This window comes from Chelonoidis abingdonii, chromosome 2, assembly GCF_003597395.2.
Source record: "Chelonoidis abingdonii isolate Lonesome George chromosome 2, CheloAbing_2.0, whole genome shotgun sequence".
NCBI lineage: Eukaryota > Metazoa > Chordata > Testudines > Testudinidae > Chelonoidis > Chelonoidis abingdonii.
Genome location: NC_133770.1, coordinates 193,513,826 through 193,534,546, shown reverse-complemented (window position 1 = coordinate 193,534,546; position 20,721 = coordinate 193,513,826). Strand labels below are relative to the sequence as shown.

Below are 20,721 nucleotides of genomic sequence, written 5' to 3'. Positions count from 1 at the left end.
AATTCCCGCCCCTGACTTTTAAACAATCCAGTTCTCTGATTGGTCCTCTGGTCAGGTGTTTGGTTCCCTTTGTTCACCCTTTACAGGCAAAAGAAAATTAACCCTTACCTTACCTATCTACTTATGACAATGACACTGTATACTAGTTGGACATCATTTTACCTAGTGTCCAGACTAATCTAGCAGGGACTAAAAAAACAAATTAGCTGTTATGGAAATTATAGAAATGTAGGGCTGGAAGGGACCTCGAAAGGTCAACAATTCCAGCCTCCCACACTGAGGCAGGGTTAATTATACTTGACAGTTTGTCTAGTCTTTTCTTGAAAACCATCCAGTGACTGGGATTCCACAACCTCCATTAGTAATCTGTTCCAGTACTTAACTCTTCTTATAGTCAGAATTGTTTTTCTGTTATCTAACCTAAATGTCTTTGGCTGCAGATTAAACCAATTACTCCTTGTCCTACCATTGATAGATATGTATAACAGTTGATCACAGTCCTCTTTATAATAGCCCTTAATATATTTGAAGATTATCATCAAGCTCCTCCTCCATCTTCTCTTCTCAACATTAAACATACCCAGTTTTTACCTTTCCTCATAGATCAAATTTTCTAAACTTTTTATCGTTTTTGTTGCTTTCTCTGGACACTCTCTCCAATTTGTTTACATCTTACTTAAAGTGTGGTGCAAAAAAACTGAACATAGTACTCCAACTGAGGCATCACCAATGCCAAATAGATTTGAATAAGTACTTCCTGTTAATATACCCCACAATGATACTAACCTCTTTTGCAACTGCATCACATTGTTGGCTCAGTTTGTAATCCACTATAATCCCCAGATCCTTTTCAGCATTACTACTGCCTCGCCAGTTATTCCCTAATTTTGTATTTGTGCTTTTGCTTTTTCCTTCCTAAGTATAGTTCTTTGCACTTGCCTTTATTGATTTTCATTTTGTTAATTTCAGACCACTTCTCCAACTAATCAAGGTGCTTTTTGAATTCTAATCCTGTCCTCCAAAGTGCTTGCAACCCTTTCCAGCTTGGTGTCATCCACAAATTTTATAATCATACTCTCCACTCCATTATCAAAGTCATTAATGAAAATTATGAATAGTATCTGACCCATGACAAAACCCCTCTATCTAATTCTTAGATATACCTTCCCATTTTGGCAGCAACTGATAACTATTCTTTGAGTATATTTTTCAACCAGTTGTGCACCCTCCTTATAATAATTTCATCTAGATCACATTTCCCTAACTAGTTTGAGTGTGCCATGTTGGACTGTATCAGAAGGCTTACTAAACTCAAGGTATATCATGTCCACTGCTTCTCCTGATCCCTTAGGCCTGTAACCGAAGGCTAATTTGGCATGATTTTTTTTTCTTGACAAATCCATGTGTGGCTATTACTTATCACCCTATTATCCTCTAGGAGCTTACAAACTGATTGTTTAATGATTGATTCAAATATATTTCCGAGTATTGAAGTGATGCTGGTTAGTCTGTAATTGTCTGTAGTACAGAACAGCATGCTATTTTACCTACATTATTCTTTTGTACTTTTGTCTACTCAGTGTGGCAACATGGCACGAGAAGGATTGCGCACTCTGGTGGTTGCCAAGAAGTCATTAACAGAAGAGCAGTACCAAGATTTTGAGGTATGAAAATAGAGAGGAATCTGTATTCTGGGCATAGCTTTTGTGCTCAGATAATGTAAAACACTTTATAAGGAATACTACTATTTGTATTCTATTAAGATGACATGATCAAATTTTGATTTAAAATACTGGTAATAACTGATGTGTTTAAACAGAAATGTTGTGATTTTTGACATTCCTTAGTAACTATTCCAACATCTTTCACAGGATATTATTTAGTTTTGTTTATTATACCATTGGATTATTGCTATACAGCATCAGAGGTCCTAATTTAAATTAATTTTAGAGTCTCAGTATAGCACAAAAATCTACTAGTTCTGAAAGACAAGGACAATCACTACTTAAGTGTCTTGAGGCCTGCTATTTATAAAGTCTTCTCATGATTCACTTTAAGGGTTGTGCAAAGAAACTTGCACTAATACACTGACATAAAGGCCTGGTTTACACTACGGGGTTAGGTCAAATTTAGCCGCATTAGGTTGATGTAAAAATGACTGCATCCATACAACCAACCCCGTTCTGTCAACCTAAAGGCTCTTAAAATTGGCTTCTGTACTCCTCCCTGGCGAGGGGAGTAGCGCTAAAATCAACTTTGCTGGGTTGAATTTGAGGTAGTGCGGACGCAAATCAACGGTATTGGCCTTCAGGAGCTATCCGAGAGTGCTTCATTGTGACCGCTCGGGACAGCACTTTGAACTCTGATGCGCTAGCCAGTTACACAGGAAAAGCCCTGGGAACTTTTGAATTTCATTTCCTGTTTGGTCAGCTTGACGAACTCAGCAGCACAGGTGACCATGCAGTCCCCCCAGAATTGTAGAGTGTACAGTGTTTCTACGCTCCCCCTATCATCTCCGTCCCTGAGGTTATCACAGATTAGAAGGGGAAAAAATGCACTCGTGATGACATGTTTTCCAAGCTCATGCAGTCCTCCCACACTGATAGGGCACAGATTAATGCATGGAAGCATTCAGTGGCAGAGGCCAGGAAAGAATTTAAGTGAGCGCGAAGAGTGGAGGCAGGACGTGATGCTGAGGCTAATGGGGGAGCAAACGGGCATGATGAAGCATCTGTTGGAGCTGCAGGAAAGCTAACAAAAGCACAGACCTCTGCTGCATCCACTGTATAATCGCCTACTCTCCTCCCCATGTTCCATAACCTCCTTACCCAGAAGCCCAAGAACGTGGGTGGGGGAGGCTCCAGGCACCCAGCCACTCCACTTCCAGAGGATGGCCCAAGCAACAGAAGGCTGTCAGTCAAACAGTTTGATTTTTAGTGTGGCTGCAATAACAATGTGGCCTCGTCCTTCCCTCCTCCCCCACCCCACCCGGGCTACCTTGTACATTATCTCTTTTTTTTTTTTTATTAATAAAGAAAGAATGCATGGTTTCAAAACAATAGTTACTTTATTTCAAAGGTGAGCAGGGTGGTTGGCTTACAAGGAATTAAAATCAACAAAGGGGGTGGGTTTGCATCAAGGAGAAACACACACAACTGTCACACCAACGCCTGGCCTGTCATGAAACTGGTTTTCAAGCCTCTCTGATGCGCAGCGCGCCTTTCTGTGTTCTTCTAATCACCCTGGTGTCTGGCTGCTCAAAATTGGATGCCAGGCAATTTGCCTCAACCTCCCACAAACATCTCCCTCTTACTCTCACAGATATTATTGAGCACACAGCAAGCAGCAATAACAATGGAATGTTGGTTGTGCTGAGGTCTGATCAACAGCTCCATCGAACTTTTAAACATCCAAAAGCACATTCTACCACCATTCTGCACTTGCTCAGCCTGTAGTTGAACTGCTCCTTACTACTGTCCAGGCTTCATGAACAGATCCCCCAAGCAGGAGAGCAGAGTTGCAGCGGAAGCGGTGGACAGGGATGGTTAGCAGTCTTACTACATCGTCTGCTGCCAGCTGCTCCCAGGAGGATCAGAACGGATCCCCCAAGCTCATCGCTGGGGAGCAGTAGAGCAGAGTTACAGGAGAGCAGAGTTGCAGCGGAAGCAGTGGAGCCATACACCATGCCCTGGAGGTTGCTAGTAGCCATGCAGGGAAGATGTTCCCAGAAGCCCCAGCCAAGCTCCATGTCCGATGAGGACAGTTAGCAGTCCTTCTGCACGGTCTGCTGCAAAGGCAAGGAACTGCTGCTGTGTAGCAATGCCAGCTGCTGCAGGCGCTTCTGTGTCGAATTGCTTGGAGGTCCAGGTAGGGCAAGGTACCTCGGCCAAGGCAAAAGTGCAAGAGCCCTGGAGTTGTTCCATGTGTCAACCACAGAAGTGCTGTGGGGTGTTACTGTGCCGACTAGACTGGAACGTATGGCTGCAAGACTTCTTCACCAGCAACAAAGGACAGGAATATGATGCACCTAAAATCTAAAAAGTCCTGCACATTTCCCAGAGTTACTACCCTTAATAACAGAATGTCAGCGATTTCATTGGCTACTTGGATCACAGCAGCCCCCACGGTAGACATGCCCACAACAGCAGTAGTGACAGTGAGCTGAGCGAGCTCCATGCTTGCTATGGTATGGCGTCTGCATGGGTAACCCAGGAAAAAAGGCGCAAAACGATTGTCTACTGTTGCTTTCATGGAGGGAGAGGCGATTGACGACATGTACCCAAAATTACCTGCGACAATGTTTTTGCCCCATCAGGCATTGGAAGCTTAACCCAGAATTCCAGTGGGCAGCGGAGACTGTGGGAACTGTGGGATAGCTACCCACAGTGCACCGCTCCATAAGTCGATGTTAGCCACAGTAGTGAGGACACACTCCGCCGACTTAATGCGCTTAGTATGGACATGTGCAATCGACTGTATAAAATTGATTTCTAAAAATCGACTTCCATAAAATCGACCTAATTTCGTAGTGTAGACATACCCAAAATGTGTTGATTAAACAGTGGATTTTACTTTTCATAATTGTTAGTTCTTGAATTTAAGATATTTAGATAAATTTAAACATGTTACATCATGAGTCATTGTCAACAAATGCTGACAAACTGAAGTTTTATTTTCTCCTTACGAGTGATAGCAAGCGCTCTCTAAAATTAGGGTTTTGTGTTTGTGCGAACAGAATCGCTATAACCAAGCAAAGTTAAGCATACATGATAGAGCCCTCAAGGTGGCTGCTGTTGTGGAGAGTTTGGAGAGAGAAATGGAATTGCTGTGCCTCACTGGAGTAGAGGATCAACTACAAGCTGATGTTAGACCAACTCTGGAGATGCTAAGAAATGCTGGAATAAAGGTACTAAATGCATACTACCAAATAGCAGTTAACATGATGTTCTAATTGTGTATTTTTTCAAAACTGATTTATTTAGTATTGTATTTATTTATTTAGGTTTATACAGAATAAAAAAGGGCACCTACAAAGGCTCAGGTGTCCCTGGCTTAAACTACAAAAACAAATATCAATGAACAGCAAGCAGAACACACACACTCCCTTTCCCTCCACAAATTTGATTCCCTTAAACATCCACCTCTTCAGCTTGTGCAAAGAGGAATTTATCTAATACTATTTTGTCACTGATGCTTATCAGTCTTTACAATGAAACTGTCCTGTTTGGAATGTGTTACTAAAAGAGTTAGTGATCTTACGTAAGTGTGCACATCATAAAACCACTGTCAGAACTGGCACTTATTTGTATTCATATGAAGTCTCAACAAAGAGGCAACAGACAAATAGGCCTGGAGAGGGAACTATCCACGTCCCTAAAGGTAATTCCTTCAGGTTAGGTTTAAGGGACATTGCAGAAGTTTTGCTGTGCCTGTTTTGTTAGACAGAGAATGTTACAGAACGATCAATCTGGCAAGTTTGAAAAGGTCTCAAAACTAGACAGGTTTCTAAAAAAAATTAAAACTTTTTTAGGTTATATATTGTGACAAGGCACCTCCCCTTCTGGCCCGGAGTAAATCAGTCCTACTGTGGACAGTGTTTTGTCTTCCCATTCTGTGTGTACCTTGAAAATTATTGATAAATAGGCCTCGGAGCAGACCCAAGGAGTGTTCCTCCACCAAACAAATGAAACCAATTCACAAACACAAAATAAAGGAGTATAGTTTTTTTCCTGACCCTTCTCTGGGGGATGTGGAGATTTGTTCTGTTATTGGCCATGGGGTGCCAGTCCTTCCCCTAAACAGGCATTCAGTTTAGTTCCCCTGTGAAGACGAGTGCAGCCTCTCATCCTGAAGAAACTGATCTCATTGCTGCCACTAGCCCTGGAGTAGCTTGTCTCTCTTGCCTCTGTCACTAGAGGAGGGGTTTTTAAAGATCTCTGGCAGCCCATAATTGGACTCAGATGTCCGTAGTTGCTCTGAGGTAACGTCTTCTCATAAGGAAAAGGGTCTTTATCTGAAGCTAACATACCTGCTTTCCACTACACTCTTGCAGCTGTCCATCCTGACTTTGTCATAATATCTCTTATTGAAGAAGAGTACCAAGAAATTTTGTACAGAAAGAAATATGTAGAGTTGGTTAAACTGAATCAGATGCATTGCCAGTTTTATTTTTGTTTGTTTAAAAAAAAAACAAAAAACCCTCAGATGAATTAATAATACGTGTCTGCAGTAACCTTAGTTAGCATTGCAGTGTCTTGCACGCTGAGGAACAGATGTACAGGAATCATGTATTCTGATTATAGTTTTTCTCCTTTGTATTACTACTACTTTTTCTCATCCCAAGTCATTTTTACAGACCGGGGGAGCAGTACAATGTCACCATTCATTCCTGTCCGTGGCGTGTTCCTCCGTTAAGCCCAGTCATGTCCCTGCGTACAGTGTCCCACCATCTAGTAGCTGGTCAGCCTCTACGTTGGACTGACCTTAGTTGTATTGGCATTATTTTCTTTGGTAGCTGATCTATTTGTGGTCTACAGAGTCCCCACCATCATAATCTTTTCGATTGCAGCCAATCCTGTATCCTGATTTTACCTCCTACTTGCCTAACTTCTTTGTCTTAAAATCATTATGCTTTACATGTTCATCTTCTGGAGAACTCTCATCTCTGTCTCCAGCCTTCTGAGAGGGAGCAGGAGGGAGCCTCCCAGCCTCGGTCAACAGACTTGGTCTAGCGGGGCTCATGCTAGCACTTTGAAAATAGTACTTTGAAGTTGCAGTTCAGGCTGAAGTTTGGGCTCTGAAGCCTAAGGAAGAGGGTAGGCTTCAAAATCCAAGCTCCATCCGCCGCAACTTCAAAGTACTGTCTATACAGCCGTTTTTAGAGTGCTGGCAGAAGTATGTGGACTGGAAGGCTTGCTTGTACTCACTCTAAAATACTGTGTAGACATACCCCTGGTGTCTGCTTCCAGTCTATAAAGTAATACTGTTAGTATGCTGGCTTAATAAATTTTTATTTTGGTACCAAATGCAAAGTTCATAAGCTCATAAACTTCTATGCTGCATTTGTTGCTAAAGCCCATCTTTTAACCTTGGCACCATCAGCACTGGTCAAGCTTCCTAACCACACATAAGATTTTACTTGTTCTATGCCTTCACCGCTGCTGTATTTCAGCACTTTTTCTATTGTCCCTTTTCCAGGATGCAATCACTTCATCATCTTGACATTTATTTTAAGTCCAAGTTGGCTACTCCAATTTTTTCAAAGTAGCAAAGAGTATCATCATTCATTCAAACATATCTTCCAGTTGTACAGTGTCATCTGCATAAACTAAGGAGCTTAATTCTTGATCATCCACTGTCAAGCCCTCCAACTCATGTAACAGTCTTAACGTCCAGTTTAAAAGCATGATGAAAAGTAACAGAAATCACATGCTGCCTTGTTTTACATCAGACTTCAACTTGAACCAGTTGCTCAATTTTCTATCTGCTCTTACAGCACTACAGGAATCTTCATACATAACTTCTGTAATTGCAATTATCCTATCAGGAATTCCATATGATTTTAGTACTTTCCATAATGCTTCCCTCCAAACCAAATCAAATGTCTTTGTGAAGTCAATGACCACAGCAAACATCTTTAATCCACATTCTCACTTTTTACCATCAGATGTTGGAATGTGGCCTGAAGGAAGAGCAGCACCTCCTGGAGGCAGGCCAGACTTATAGACACCATATGGCCAGATAGTTTGGTGCAGTAGCAGGACAGGGCCTAAGGTGTGAGCAGAGCCTCTTGTCACGACACAAATCCAACATGTCCTCGTAGGGGGCATGTCCCCCTCCATACCCATGAGGGGACCACAGGCCACAGTAGTCCCTCCTTCACACCAGAGACTTCCTTCCTTCCTCTAGGTGCCAGATATAAAACAATGGACAGTCTTTACTCTCTGCTGATTGTTTGTTTCAGTCTCCTCCCTTCTTTCTGCATCACAGTCTCTCTGACCCACTCACCATGCCAACTTTTCCTCTTTCATCTCTCTATCTTCCCTTCTCTCCTTTCCCCTTAATGGTTAGGGGGATGGGTTAGATTTAAGAATAACTGACAGTGGCTAAGTAGAGGAGCAGTGGGGGAGAGATTGTAAACATAAACAAAAGAAAACCAACAAAATACATGCCAATCCTAAACCTATCCATTTAACTTGTCCTTTCCCCGACTTTTTAACTTTGGCCTTTAAAACTGTAAGTTCCTTGGGTCAGGAACTGTGACTTCCCATATAACTGTATAGTGCCCAGTGTGTTTTGGATGAAATCCTCATGCTGGTTCCAGCCCCTTTAGACCAAGAGGACGGGAACAGCTTACATCTGGAGGAGAGGGAGCAGTCTTCCTGCGCAGGAATTGTGGATGACAGACATAAGGCTACCTTCCAAGCCTCCTTGCAAAGCCCAATAGAAGGGGGGAGGGCAGGAGGGGTGTGTTGAGGGCAGGGCCACAGTAAGCTGTGTGCCAGAGATTCTGAGTGATGCTCTAGCCCATAGGGCAGCCCCAAGAGACTGCTGTAACTTAGGTCACAGGAGCCTCTTCAGTTCTTGGAAAAGCCCAGGATTGGGAGGATGCAAAAGTAGTTTAAATCCTCCATAACCCATCCACCTCCTTTTCCCCCTGATCTGCAAAATCTGTGCTCTGCCTAAAAGAGGCAGCATGTAATCTCACCATTTGTGTGCAATTATAGTAAAACTTAGCCTATTCATTTCTTTGGTTTAAAGATGTGCAACCAATGTATCCTTCCTGGTTGTCAGGTTCAGCAAAGTAGTAGGAGAAGATATGAAGATGATACAAATATAATTCAGCTTTTGAGAACAGATCTTAATGTTCAGCTGAATTAACTCTAAAATTCTTTTGCAGATATGGATGTTAACAGGAGATAAACTGGAGACAGCTACCTGTATTGCAAAAAGTTCCCACTTAGTATCTAGAACACAAGATATTCATATTTTCAGACCTGTAAGTATAGTTCCAGATAATATTTTAAGATTGGCCTCATCAAATAAGTGTTAGAATAAAATAAATATTGCTTAATAAGTGGCCAGCTGTTAATCATTAATTTGATATTCATGGTAATAGGATTAATTATAAGGAGTTGATTTACTATTATTGTGGTGACTATTTAAAGACTGAAGATTATAAAGCATTAAATATGAACTTATTGATACTCTTCCAGATGTTTCATAAAGGATTTTTACTAGTATAACTCCTTTGACTTCCACTGAATTACTCCTGAATTACACTGATGTAAGTGAGAGTCCAAACACATTACTTCTGCAGGACAAGGGTTCAGATCAAAAGCAGAAAACAAGAATTGTTAATCTTAGTCTTCAATTAAATACTTGTATTTTCCCATTTGTCTCTTTAAGAAAATTAATAGAAATGCAAACTGAATATCTGTATTTATATACATTTTGTTATATTTTAATAACTTCAAATATATTGAATTCAAACAAAAATAAGGATCCTCTAGGCCTTGATTGATGATGTGTGATCAGACATAATGTCTGTCTGTTCTAAATGAACCACTTGCACCTACAGAAATAATTATTTCAATATAATTTACATGTAAATTTAGTTTCTTCTGAAGCATCAGAATGGCAAATTAGGCCCTGCAGTCTCCTGTTTGCAATTAAATTATTAATGCTTCTGATAAAACTTCAGATCAATTTTTGTTGACCTTTCCATATTGTAACACTACAAATTAAGTCTTCCTGAACAAAATCTATTTAGTTTGAGTTAGATTTTTATTTTCATTACCTAGATTAGTAATAAGAGATCAACTTGGAACTGTTGATTTAGAATACACAAAGTTTTAAATTATTTAGAAAATGCATTTATATAGAATTCTATCTTGTTTATGCCTGCATTTTACAACCAATTGTAAGAAAAAAATGTTTTAGCATATTACAGTACTTAAATCTGATTGACAATTGAAATAAATATTAAATTGAATATGATCCGTTTTGGGGGAACCTGAAAAATCACAAAAATATGGTATGTCCATGGCTTATTTTATATAATATGTGCAGTAAAGAAATAATTACTAGATGTCACTGTACTAGATTGATAGTCATTATTAAAATATCTTCTCTGATATTCCAAATATTAACTAACAATGAAAGTTTGCCACTTAGACTCTATTTAAAAAAAAGTTAGATTTTTTAGGGGTTGTGAATGCTTCTTTTAATTTATTCTTAAGGCTTTTTAGATGTTGTTTGTTTCTCTGGTGAAACAAATGGATATGTCGCAGACATAAAAACTTCCTTTTTCTTTGTTATCTGACAGGTGGCACTATAGAGAGAGTATCATGCTGAGTAGTGAGTTCTGAGTGAAGACATCTCTCAAATCCTGCTATGCTAGACACAGTAGTGGGCTCCAGTCCCTGGTGGTAGACAGAATAGGAGCTGGTTTCTCCTCCCTCTTCAACCTCCCCCAACACACATTTAATTTAGAAGGAAAGGAGAGAGAATTCCATATTTGTTATTTTTGGAGCATTTTGTTGTTGAGTTGCATCATAATGCCCCTGCAGATCTTTGTGTGCAGTTAATCCAACACACGGAGTTGTGTGCTAACAGGAGCCAGACCTAGAGTTCCTACTGGTGGAGACGGACAGATTCAAGACATGCCGCCTCTGATTCTGTCTGTGGTAGGCCAAGAATAGTGTTATCCCAAATCAGTTTAAAAACCTGTTCACGCTCACCCATTTTAAATTTGCCAGTGTTGACAGGGCCCAAATCACATGTGAAAGCAATTTAGAAACTTTGTTCTATCTTGTATATGATAGTTCAGAAAAAGTCTAATTGAAAATCAACATTTTGTATTTAAAATTATATTAGTACACTTTCATCTGGTTATATTGTAAATTTTGCAAGTTCTATATTTTAATTTGGTCCTTACAAAATTATATTGTGTACACTTTGAACCCATATTGCATTTCACAAATTTGATTCCATACTATGATCCATTGTGAGTAAAAATACTGTATAATGATGATCTCTGACCCCCAGGAGGTTCGTTATAATTAGTGTGTTTTATATGACTCCATGGTACTTATTCATACTCAAACCAGTCTTCATATTGCCTGCTTAGGAAAACATTTCAGCTGCAAGTTCCAAAAAGGACTAATAACAGTAATTGTATTCTTGTGCCTCTTCAGCTCTTTTGGGTTTTTCTTTTCCTCATCCAGACTAATGGAACCACTAATGTGGCCACATCACGTTGCGCCAGATACATCTTATTCATTATTAAACAATGTCATTTTTCTGAGTTAGAGGGTTCATCTAGAGTTACCAAACCTGAATGACTCAATCCCACATAAAGTTCTTACGAGATTTTATATACATGGCTTTGCAGCCTGATGCACTTTGGTGAGGCACTGAATGTGCTGCCTGGACAGATTTGCCTCCTGTTTGAAGATTGCTTTCACATCTCAGTTCTTTCAGACAAGATGGGAAAGACACATGCAGAGCTACTTCCTGGGTGTTACACACGCTGGGGTACAACACTTTGAATAACTAGTGCTTTCTGGTTTGGGTTTCTCTGGTTTCTAGTATTTCAGTTCAAACTTGTTTAACAATTAAATCTTTTAATTTTGAGTGTGTATTTTTATTGAAGGTAATCAGTCGAGGAGAAGCTCACTTAGAACTTAATGCTTTTAGAAGGAAGCATGACTGTGCCTTGGTGATATCTGGGGACTCTCTAGAGGTAAGACCTGGGCTTCTGTCAAAAGTAATTTACTTGCACTAATGTATATAAAAAGGAAAGGGTTGTTCATATCCTCATTTATTTAAAAAAAAAAAAAAAAAAAAGTTCTTTTCCCTCTGTGCTTTAAAGCATCTCAGGGTTGCCAGTGCCATAAATCAAGAACACCTTTATTAGACAGCCAAATTGTATTAGTTCTTTGATGGTTGCTTAAGACAGATTTAGATTAATGAAAGGTGTATGCAATATGATTTGGTACTGTGACTATTTGAGATTTTGTCTCTTCTTTTGGAACCAATGAAACAGCTATAAGAGTGCTAGTTTACAGGAAAAAGCCAAGGTCCAGAGAATGCAAGTAAAATTGTTTTGTTGATGTCACTCAAGCAGAACTCTATAGCAGAAGGAGGGATTTCCTTTTCCATCAAAGTGTTTTCTATTCGTGAAAAGAGCCTGTACTATGGTGCCTTTCATGATTAAGAACAGAACTTCAAATAGGATAAAATATGTTCCTTTCCGTAGGTTTGTCTGAAGTACTATGAGCATGAATTTGTAGAGTTGGCATGCCAGTGCCCTGCTGTAGTTTGTTGCCGATGTTCACCCACCCAGAAAGCTCATATTGTGAAACTGTTACAACACCACACTGGAAAACGTACTTGTGCAATAGGTGAGTGCCAGCGCTAGTTTCATTCATAATCACGCAAATTTGATAAAATTGGTTAGTAGGTGGCAACAGTGAAACCAAATGGTTACAGGTCCACATTTCAAGGCATTTCACTTCCAAATATTATAACTTCTTTACAGTAAAAGATGATCCATTGAGAGAAGGTTTTTTAAAATGTATAAGCAAAAATATCTTGATCGTTGAAGTTGCATTAGTTTTAACCTATACACGAATTCCAAGAATTTAATAATACACACTACATAACTAAAAAGGAGATCTAAAGAGAGAAAAAAAGTATGACTAACTGCATAGTGCCATGGCATTTCCAGGTGACGGAGGAAATGATGTCAGCATGATCCAAGCAGCAGACTGTGGAATTGGAATTGAAGGCAAGGTAACCTTATCTAATTTCATGTAAATTATCCTACATGTCATTTCAACAATTTTGTACTAGCAGCTTTCTTTTTAAATTGTAATTAATTATGCAGCAGCCTTAAAGTGAAGACATTGGTACAGTTCACGCTTTTCAGTACAATATAAGTAGTGTTTAGATGTTTTTTAAAAGTCATAAAATCTATGTATTAACGTTTTCTCAGCTTTAGTCTTTTTTCTTACCTTGTGTATAGAAACAATCAAGAAACACACAATCCCTGTAGGTTATTTTGTATGAAATACATATGTTGCACTGAAAGAGACGGGCTTGTGTGATAGTACTTATTTGTAGCAGTTGTCACAGACTGTTCAGTATACTCAATATACATCAGTTTGCATTTTACATTGAATACGTTGCAATGTTGATAAAACTCTGTTATTAAGGGTATGATTCTGTCACAGATTCAGTGACTTTCCGGGACCTCCACAACTTCCTCGGTGGCAGGGCTGGAGCAGCTGTCAGCACCGAAGCAGCAGCCCCAGGGCTGAAGGAGCGGGGGGGTGGTAGGGTTAAGTCAGCCCTTGCTGCAGCAGCGGCCAGCCCCTGTAGTAGCAGACGATAGCCAGCTCTGCAACCTGTCCTTGACTTCTACTAAAAATACCGATGCCAGAATCTTAATCTTATCTATTATGAAACAGGGGTGAATTTTGCAGTTACAAATTGTTGCTTATTAGAATTTTGAAATCTGAACATTTTGTTTATTATTAATCTCTTAAGACACTGTGCTTTCCAATATCCTTTTCTGCATAAAATGTAAGATTTTTAAAATGTTGTATTTTGTTTTTGTTTTAGGAGGGAAAACAAGCTTCCCTGGCAGCTGACTTTTCTATCACACAATTTAAACACATAGGCAGGCTGCTGATGGTTCATGGTCGAAACAGTTACAAAAGATCAGCAGCACTTGGGCAATTTGTCATGCACAGGGGCCTTATTATTTCAACTATGCAGGTATTTAAACTTTTATGTTTGTATAATACCTACAAAATGTCATTGCGCTTAAAAATATTTATTGTGAAAGTTTTAAAATTAATAATTTGATTTGATTTATTGTAGTGCACTGTACTGCATGGAGAGGGATAGGTTTTTTTTTAAAAAAAGGTGATTGACTAATACATGGTTTTAAAATGCGTGTTCTTTTTTCAAGGCTGTATTTTCTTCAGTCTTCTATTTTGCTTCTATCCCTTTGTACCAGGGATTCCTAATGGTAGGGTAAGTTAAAATCAGTAGTTACAATACCAGATAACGTTTATTTCAGAATAATTTTATTTTTTTAAAGAAAATATTGGTTTCTGCCCCATTCTTCATGCATTTGTGGTTGATGAACTAACAGGTGCTGGTATGAGCAAATCAGCATCCGTGTAGCAGAGATTCACAAAGCAGCCCAACCTCCTTTCCCACTCCTCAGTGCTGAACCTCTCAAAAGCAGCACAAGATACCAAGCATCCCATTGGCATGGCCTTGTAGAAATAAAGCTAATCCTCTAAGGAAAAAATCCCAAATACTGAGGTGTATGGGTAAAAGACAAAAAGCTAAGTCGATGTTGAAATGCAACATCAACTTAGCAAAGCCCATGGTCCAAATACCTGCATTATGGCAACTGCAAAAGCAAGTGAACTGAGCATGTCCTACTTAGTGAAGCAGTTCAGTTTTAACTGAATGTAACGTATTTTATTCATGAGTATGGACTTTTATCCATTATCAGTTCCCAGTTCCACCCCTTTTCCACCCTAAAATGTCTTTCCTTTCTGAGGCTGAAATATATGTACTCTGGTCTGCTACACATGTTTGAAATAGCCGTGGTTGCACGCATAGGTGGGGTGAAAACACTGTGCCTTGTTAACAGCCCAGCATCATTGTCTTATAATATTTTTTACTTATGGAGCATCCAAAGACTTCAAAACTCTTTACAAGTATTAAGGAATTTTGGCCCTGGCTTTGAATCTGCATAACAATCAAGAAGCCATTATCCTTATGAGAATATAGTTTGGGGTGAAAGAGATCATGTGCTCAAGCCACGGCTCAAAGTCAGGCATGACTGGATCCTGTGCAGTTGTAAGGCAGGACTCCTCAAAGTGTTGCTGAAACAAATCCTTTTAAGTCGCATATGACATTATGATGATGCATGCATATTTAATTACTAATCTAGATGTTTCTCAAACAGAGTACTCTCATAAATTAGAAAATTCTCTCTCCATTTGTCTGACATCAGTGACACTTAGAGGCCCCAATCAAGTCAGGATCCTAGGCACTGCATAAGCGTATAGTAAAAGTCCTCAAAGAATTTACAAATCCTCTTGAAAACCATATAAAAAAATGATTAATGGTCTTAAGGTCCACTGGTCCTAAGACAGCATATGTTTATCAAAAATCCAACCTAATTGGGCTGTTGAGATCCTTTGCATCATGTTGTCAGGGAGATGACAACACTTATTTCCAAATTCTATATTTCCATGTTTCTTTTCATATTGCATGTACGTTACAAAGATGCTAAAACTAATAGATGCAACAGTAGATTCGTTGTCTTGTCTTTCTCCTTTTAAAGAGCTGGTTACAAAAGTGGATTGAGTTTGGTGACTGGAAATAAGTTAGGTTGTTGGTTTATATACATTTTTGTTAATGTAGTCATGTTCTACAATTTTACACAATTGGCAGCTCTCAGAAGAAGCCCAGGACTATGTAAATTAGAAGTGTTAAACTTATATGGGTAAGTTGCCCAGAGCTGACCAGTACAACATTCACTCAACCAGATTTACTCAAACTTGAAAAATCACAGTAGAAGGATTATTTGATGTTAATCGGTTGCTTATAAAGAGTATAACTGAATGACTTTTACATAAAGGCTATTTATATGCTTTTTCTAAGGTATGCAACCATATACACTATGTTTCCAGTCTTCTCTTTAGTCTTGGATCAAGATGTGAAGCCAGAAATGGCATTGCTATATCCAGAACTTTATAAGGACCTCACCAAGGTATGAATGAATATACAAAGTGTTAATATAAATTATATTCATTTTGACTCTGTCTGCCCAAAAATCATTGCAGGTTATTATACTCACCCAGTGGAGATGTTCCAGATAAGACCAACTCATAACTAGGCCATCTGATTTCCAAGTGTTCTTTGTTGTTGTTGGTTGTTGATTAGGTGAAATAATATAATACAATATAATTTATGGGAGGTTTTCTAAGTTTAAAATTGTTTTAATTTTAGAAATACAATTTTAAGGAGAAGTTAGGCTTTTTTTGATCATTTTAGATAGAACTGGATAATCTAATTGGTACAGTAAACAGTCCAGGTAGTATGACAGCCAGGCATTTTTAAAGATCTGTGGTGATCTGTTTTTTCAGTATTCACTTCATTAACAGATTCTTTATTCATAACCCAACTTCTGTTTGTGTATAGTTTTCATACCCTGCTTTATTTAGTCTGCAGTTGTGCATCATAATTATTCTCAAGTGTTCTGGTAAACAAGACCCATTCCAAATATCTTAGTCACAAAAGAGCTCTTAAAACCAAATGATTTTAAAAAAAAAATTACAAGATGTACTGTCCTAGCTGTACTCTCAGTGGTTCATCTGTTGATAAGCCATACTGCTTTGTTACACAAAACTTTAGCATAATATTTAAAAAGAGTAAACCTCGTTGCTGAAATAAGATCCTGCTAAGCTTGCTCTTTGAGCTGTTGTACAGGCCATCCATGTTTAGAAATAGTTTCAGGACTTCTGTTCCTTAGGCCAAAGGAGATCATTGTGGCAACTCTCAAAGGATCATAATCTCCTTGCAGATCAAACACCACCTGGATCAATGTCTAGCCAGGTCCTTAAGATGGTGTGACTGGATACTCAGTTTGTCCATCACTGGCAATCTTGCTGTGCCTCCAAAGCTTTTGGCAACCATGTGATGGCTGGTCATGTAGCGGCATTCATTGGCACAAACTCTTGGATGTGTATTTCATGCTGGCTATGAAATCATTTGGATAATTGTGTTCAGTGCACTCTTACACATACTCTGTTTTGTCTGTTTGCCTCACTTGGTATCAGTATTCTAGACAACTTACAGGGAGTACACTTTTTACTATCTGTCCTAAGCAGTATCAGGCCAGGATAACGTTTTTAGTCTCAGTCTAGATCAACAGAATGGGTTAATCCATCACTGTCTGTGGCCATGCTGTTTTGAAATCCATTTCTTTGCTGAGTGCAGATTCACATCTGTGCGGGTGTGATTAACTCTTTCATGGGCAGAAACAGATGTTTTCTTATGCCTGCTTATATTTTCAGTGCTTGCTCTTTCTTCAAAGCCCTAACGAGTTTCTTAAATCCATTCATAGGATGCACGACACATATGAATATACACGTGCAAACAAAATTATGTGTTCTTTGATTTATACATGTGTAAGCCAATTAATTTTGATTGGGACCATGATTTGTTTACTGCCACAGGAAGACAAAAATTATTGGGTAAGGATGTAATCTATAGAAACTTTTAAAGTAGTAAGCTTTCAGTGTTTTAATGATTAAAAATGGGCACTGTGTCTTAGCAAATGGCTATTTGACATTTAAAGGAATATGCAGTGTTGTAGCCCTGTCAGTGCCAGAATATTAGAGACAAAGTGCCTGAGGTAATATCTTTTAATTGATTGGACCAACTTCTATTGGTGGGAGAGACAAGCTTTCGAGCAACACAGAGCTCCTTTCAGGACTGGGAAAGGTTCTCAGACCTGAAGAAGAGCAGTCTGTGTTGCTGGAAAGCTTGTCTCTGCCACCAACAGAAGTTGGTCCAGTAAAAGATACTACCTCATCCATGTTGCCTAAATAAAGGGATGGTTAGCATATACTAGACTAGATTAACTATGGTCTTGTTTGGTATCTTTGAGGATTGCAGTTCCCCCATGCGTACATCAGAATTGACAGCTACAAATCCTCCCCAAAAAAATTAAAAGCAAACTAAGTAACAATTTTAGTATAACTATAGCCTTTCTAAAAGAACCAATAACAGTTACATGTAAAATGCAGGTTTTCTATTTATATTCTACAATAATTTCCCCAGTTTGGGCCAAAATTATGAGTTTTCCACACAAATTTGAAACTAATCCTGGAGAATCATATCCAACAAAAACTTTGCAGCCCATGTCACATGTAAAATTTTCTCTGTGTAGTTGTAAAATTAACAGTTGCCTTTGAAAGAGTAACTCTGATGAACATCTAGCTAGTCTGAAAATCTACAAATCAAGTAGATTTTTCTTCTGTACTTAACTAACCTGTCTTACTTGTTTCCTCTAGGGAAGATCTTTGTCGTTTAAAACCTTCCTCATTTGGGTTTTAATCAGTATATACCAAGGTAGGAGAGAACCCTAATTTTACTGGACTAAAGATTTTTTTTGTCTGCTTTTAACAATATTGTTTTTCAGCTCCAGGTTAAATTCCCAAAGCTTAAAATTTCATCCACAGTTATATATATTGCATTCTGTTTATCTCAAAAATCAATATTCTAGCAGAGTGCCAGACCTATTCAGGATGCAATGTGGATTGGTATTTTTATTGATGTATGTTGCCTAAAAACCGACCTGTTTTTAATTAAATGCTAATCCAAAAAATTTTAACAAGTGCTTATCATATTGCATACACTCCCCAGTAGTTTTATTTCATTGAATGACAGAAGTACTGTTTAAGAAATCTGAATTTTGTAATGAATCATTTTGTCTACTGCTACAAATAAATGAGAGATTGTTGAAAAAGTAATTAATGGTTGATCAGATACATTACACTGAAATGTGTTTAATGTTCTAATCGTCGTATTGTAATTTTTGACCATCTTATTTTTATTTTTTGTTTTACACACACAATGTAAAATAAAAGTTAGTGGTGTTCTTGTATAAGAACTTACAGGAAAAGTTTTCATGACAACTAATACATTTTCAACATGCATTTGTCAAGGTGAATGACCCAAAATATAGTTACAGGTTGGCTGTGTAACATGTTGTGTTCCTTTTCTAGGTGGCATTCTGATGTATGGAGCCCTTCTCCTTTTTGAATCTGAGTTTGTACATGTTGTTGCAATTTCTTTTACTGCCCTAATCTTGACTGAACTCTTGATGGTTGCACTGACCATACGAACATGGCACTGGTTAATGGTGGTGGCTGAATTCTTCAGTCTTGGCTGCTATGTGGCCTCTCTTGCATTTCTAAATGAATATTTTGGTGAGTAGCTGTAGAAAATCTTTGCCTGCAAAAGTACACCTTCTAATATACAATTCTTTGTAATCTTTTTCTCATGGTAGTTGCTTGTTACTCATGCAGATATGAGTAATACTATACTCATAGAAACAGCTTCATCCAGTAGAATATGACTTTAATGTGTATGTAAAGACACTTTTCATGACGATTCTAAAATGCTCTATCATTTGTTTCTCTTTAGGATTTGTAACAGATTTTTATATAGTTTATGTGCAAAAATTGTATTCAAGACACAAGCTTTTTTCGCAATGTGCTTCGTTTTAGTGACAAAAATTCAAACTGCTTTTCATCTTGAATCACCTTTGAGTAGTTATTAGCCATACAGTACTGAAATTGGGTGTAATTTAATGGAAAAACATTCTAAAGAACCAGCTTTCAAAACTTTTAGGGTAGGTCTACGCTGCAATAAAAGATCCACGGCTGGCCTGGTCAGCTGACTCGGACTCATGGGGCTTAGGCTGCAGAGCTATAAAATCACAGAGTAAAGGTTTGGGTTGGGGCTAGAGCCCAGACCCAGACCCAAATGTCTACACTGCAGTTATATAGCCCTGCAGCCTGAGCCAGCTGATCTGAACTCTAAGACTTGATCCATGGGTTTTTTAAGGCAGTATGGATATACCTTCAGTGCAGGTCTACACTTAAAAAGCTGCAGTGGCACAGCTGCAGCACTTTAGTGAAGACGCTACTATGCCAACGGGAGAGCTTCTCCCGTTGACGTAATTAACAGGAGAAGCCCTCCCATCGACATAGCACCGTTTATACTGGGGATTAGGTCAATATAACTATATATAGTTGGGGGGTGCGGATTTTTCACACCTCAGAGTGACATAGTTATACCAATGTGTATGTTTGTAGTGCAGACCTGGCCTTATGGCATAGCTACACTACAAAATTAAGTCTACATTATGTCAGCATATAGCTGTCACAGTAATTGCATTGCTTATGTATGTCAATACTTTGCTCCTTGTGTTGGCGGCGTACGTCCTCACCTGCAACGATAGAACTGTCAGTGTGGAGCATTGTGGGATGTCTTCTGAAAGCGAGCAACAGTCTGAAAACTTACAACAGCAATGTAAGCAATGCAGTGTCTGCCCTGACACTGTCTCAACCTAATTACATCAACATTGACTCTATGCCTCTGGTGGAGGTAGAATAATTAAGTTGGTGTAGTGGGGGAGTTACATCAGAAGGAGCTAAATTTTAGTGTAGACACTTATAGTTAGGTTGACGTAAGCTGACATGCTTTCACCTAACTGTAGTGTAGGCCAAGTCTTAAAAGTCGTAGAGTTTAAAGCCAGAAGGGACCATCAGATCATCTAGTCTGACCTCATGTATGTCACAGGCTCCCACACCACCCAGCCACCCCCACCTCAAGCTCCAGAATTAGGCCAAAGTAATTCAGTTCTCAGAAAACTATTGTGCGCCACAAGCAGACAAGGAGGGACCAAGGTACATCAATGTCTCAGGCCTCTGTAGGGCAGGGGAATGTTTTAGTGAGATAAACCTTGATGACATATGAATGTTTTACTCCTATAATATAAAAAGATTTCCAGAAATATAAATGAAATGTTATTAATTTGTTGATTTCAAGTCTCTAGATAGTAGATAAACTACATTTTAATGTTATGTAAGTAATATTCAAGTCTATTTG

The 20,721-nt window shown here is 38.7% G+C and overlaps 1 protein-coding gene across 6 annotated transcripts in view; it reads left to right on the top strand.

The window, feature by feature from the left end:
- The window catches only part of ATP9B (ATPase phospholipid transporting 9B (putative)), a 313,691-nt gene that overhangs the window by 286,365 nt on the left and 6,605 nt on the right, over positions 1-20,721 (top strand). For all 6 annotated transcript variants that reach the window (XM_075062887.1, XM_075062888.1, XM_075062889.1 and 3 more), the window contains 11 exons: positions 1,581-1,664; positions 4,736-4,906; positions 8,900-8,998; positions 11,657-11,746; positions 12,263-12,407; positions 12,734-12,798; positions 13,630-13,785; positions 13,982-14,046; positions 15,700-15,808; positions 18,117-18,174; positions 18,831-19,034. In XM_075062887.1, the coding sequence (XP_074918988.1) occupies positions 1,581-1,664; positions 4,736-4,906; positions 8,900-8,998; positions 11,657-11,746; positions 12,263-12,407; positions 12,734-12,798; positions 13,630-13,785; positions 13,982-14,046; positions 15,700-15,808; positions 18,117-18,174; positions 18,831-19,034 (1,246 nt within the window). The remainder of the gene's footprint in view (positions 1-1,580; positions 1,665-4,735; positions 4,907-8,899; positions 8,999-11,656; positions 11,747-12,262; positions 12,408-12,733; positions 12,799-13,629; positions 13,786-13,981; positions 14,047-15,699; positions 15,809-18,116; positions 18,175-18,830; positions 19,035-20,721) is intronic.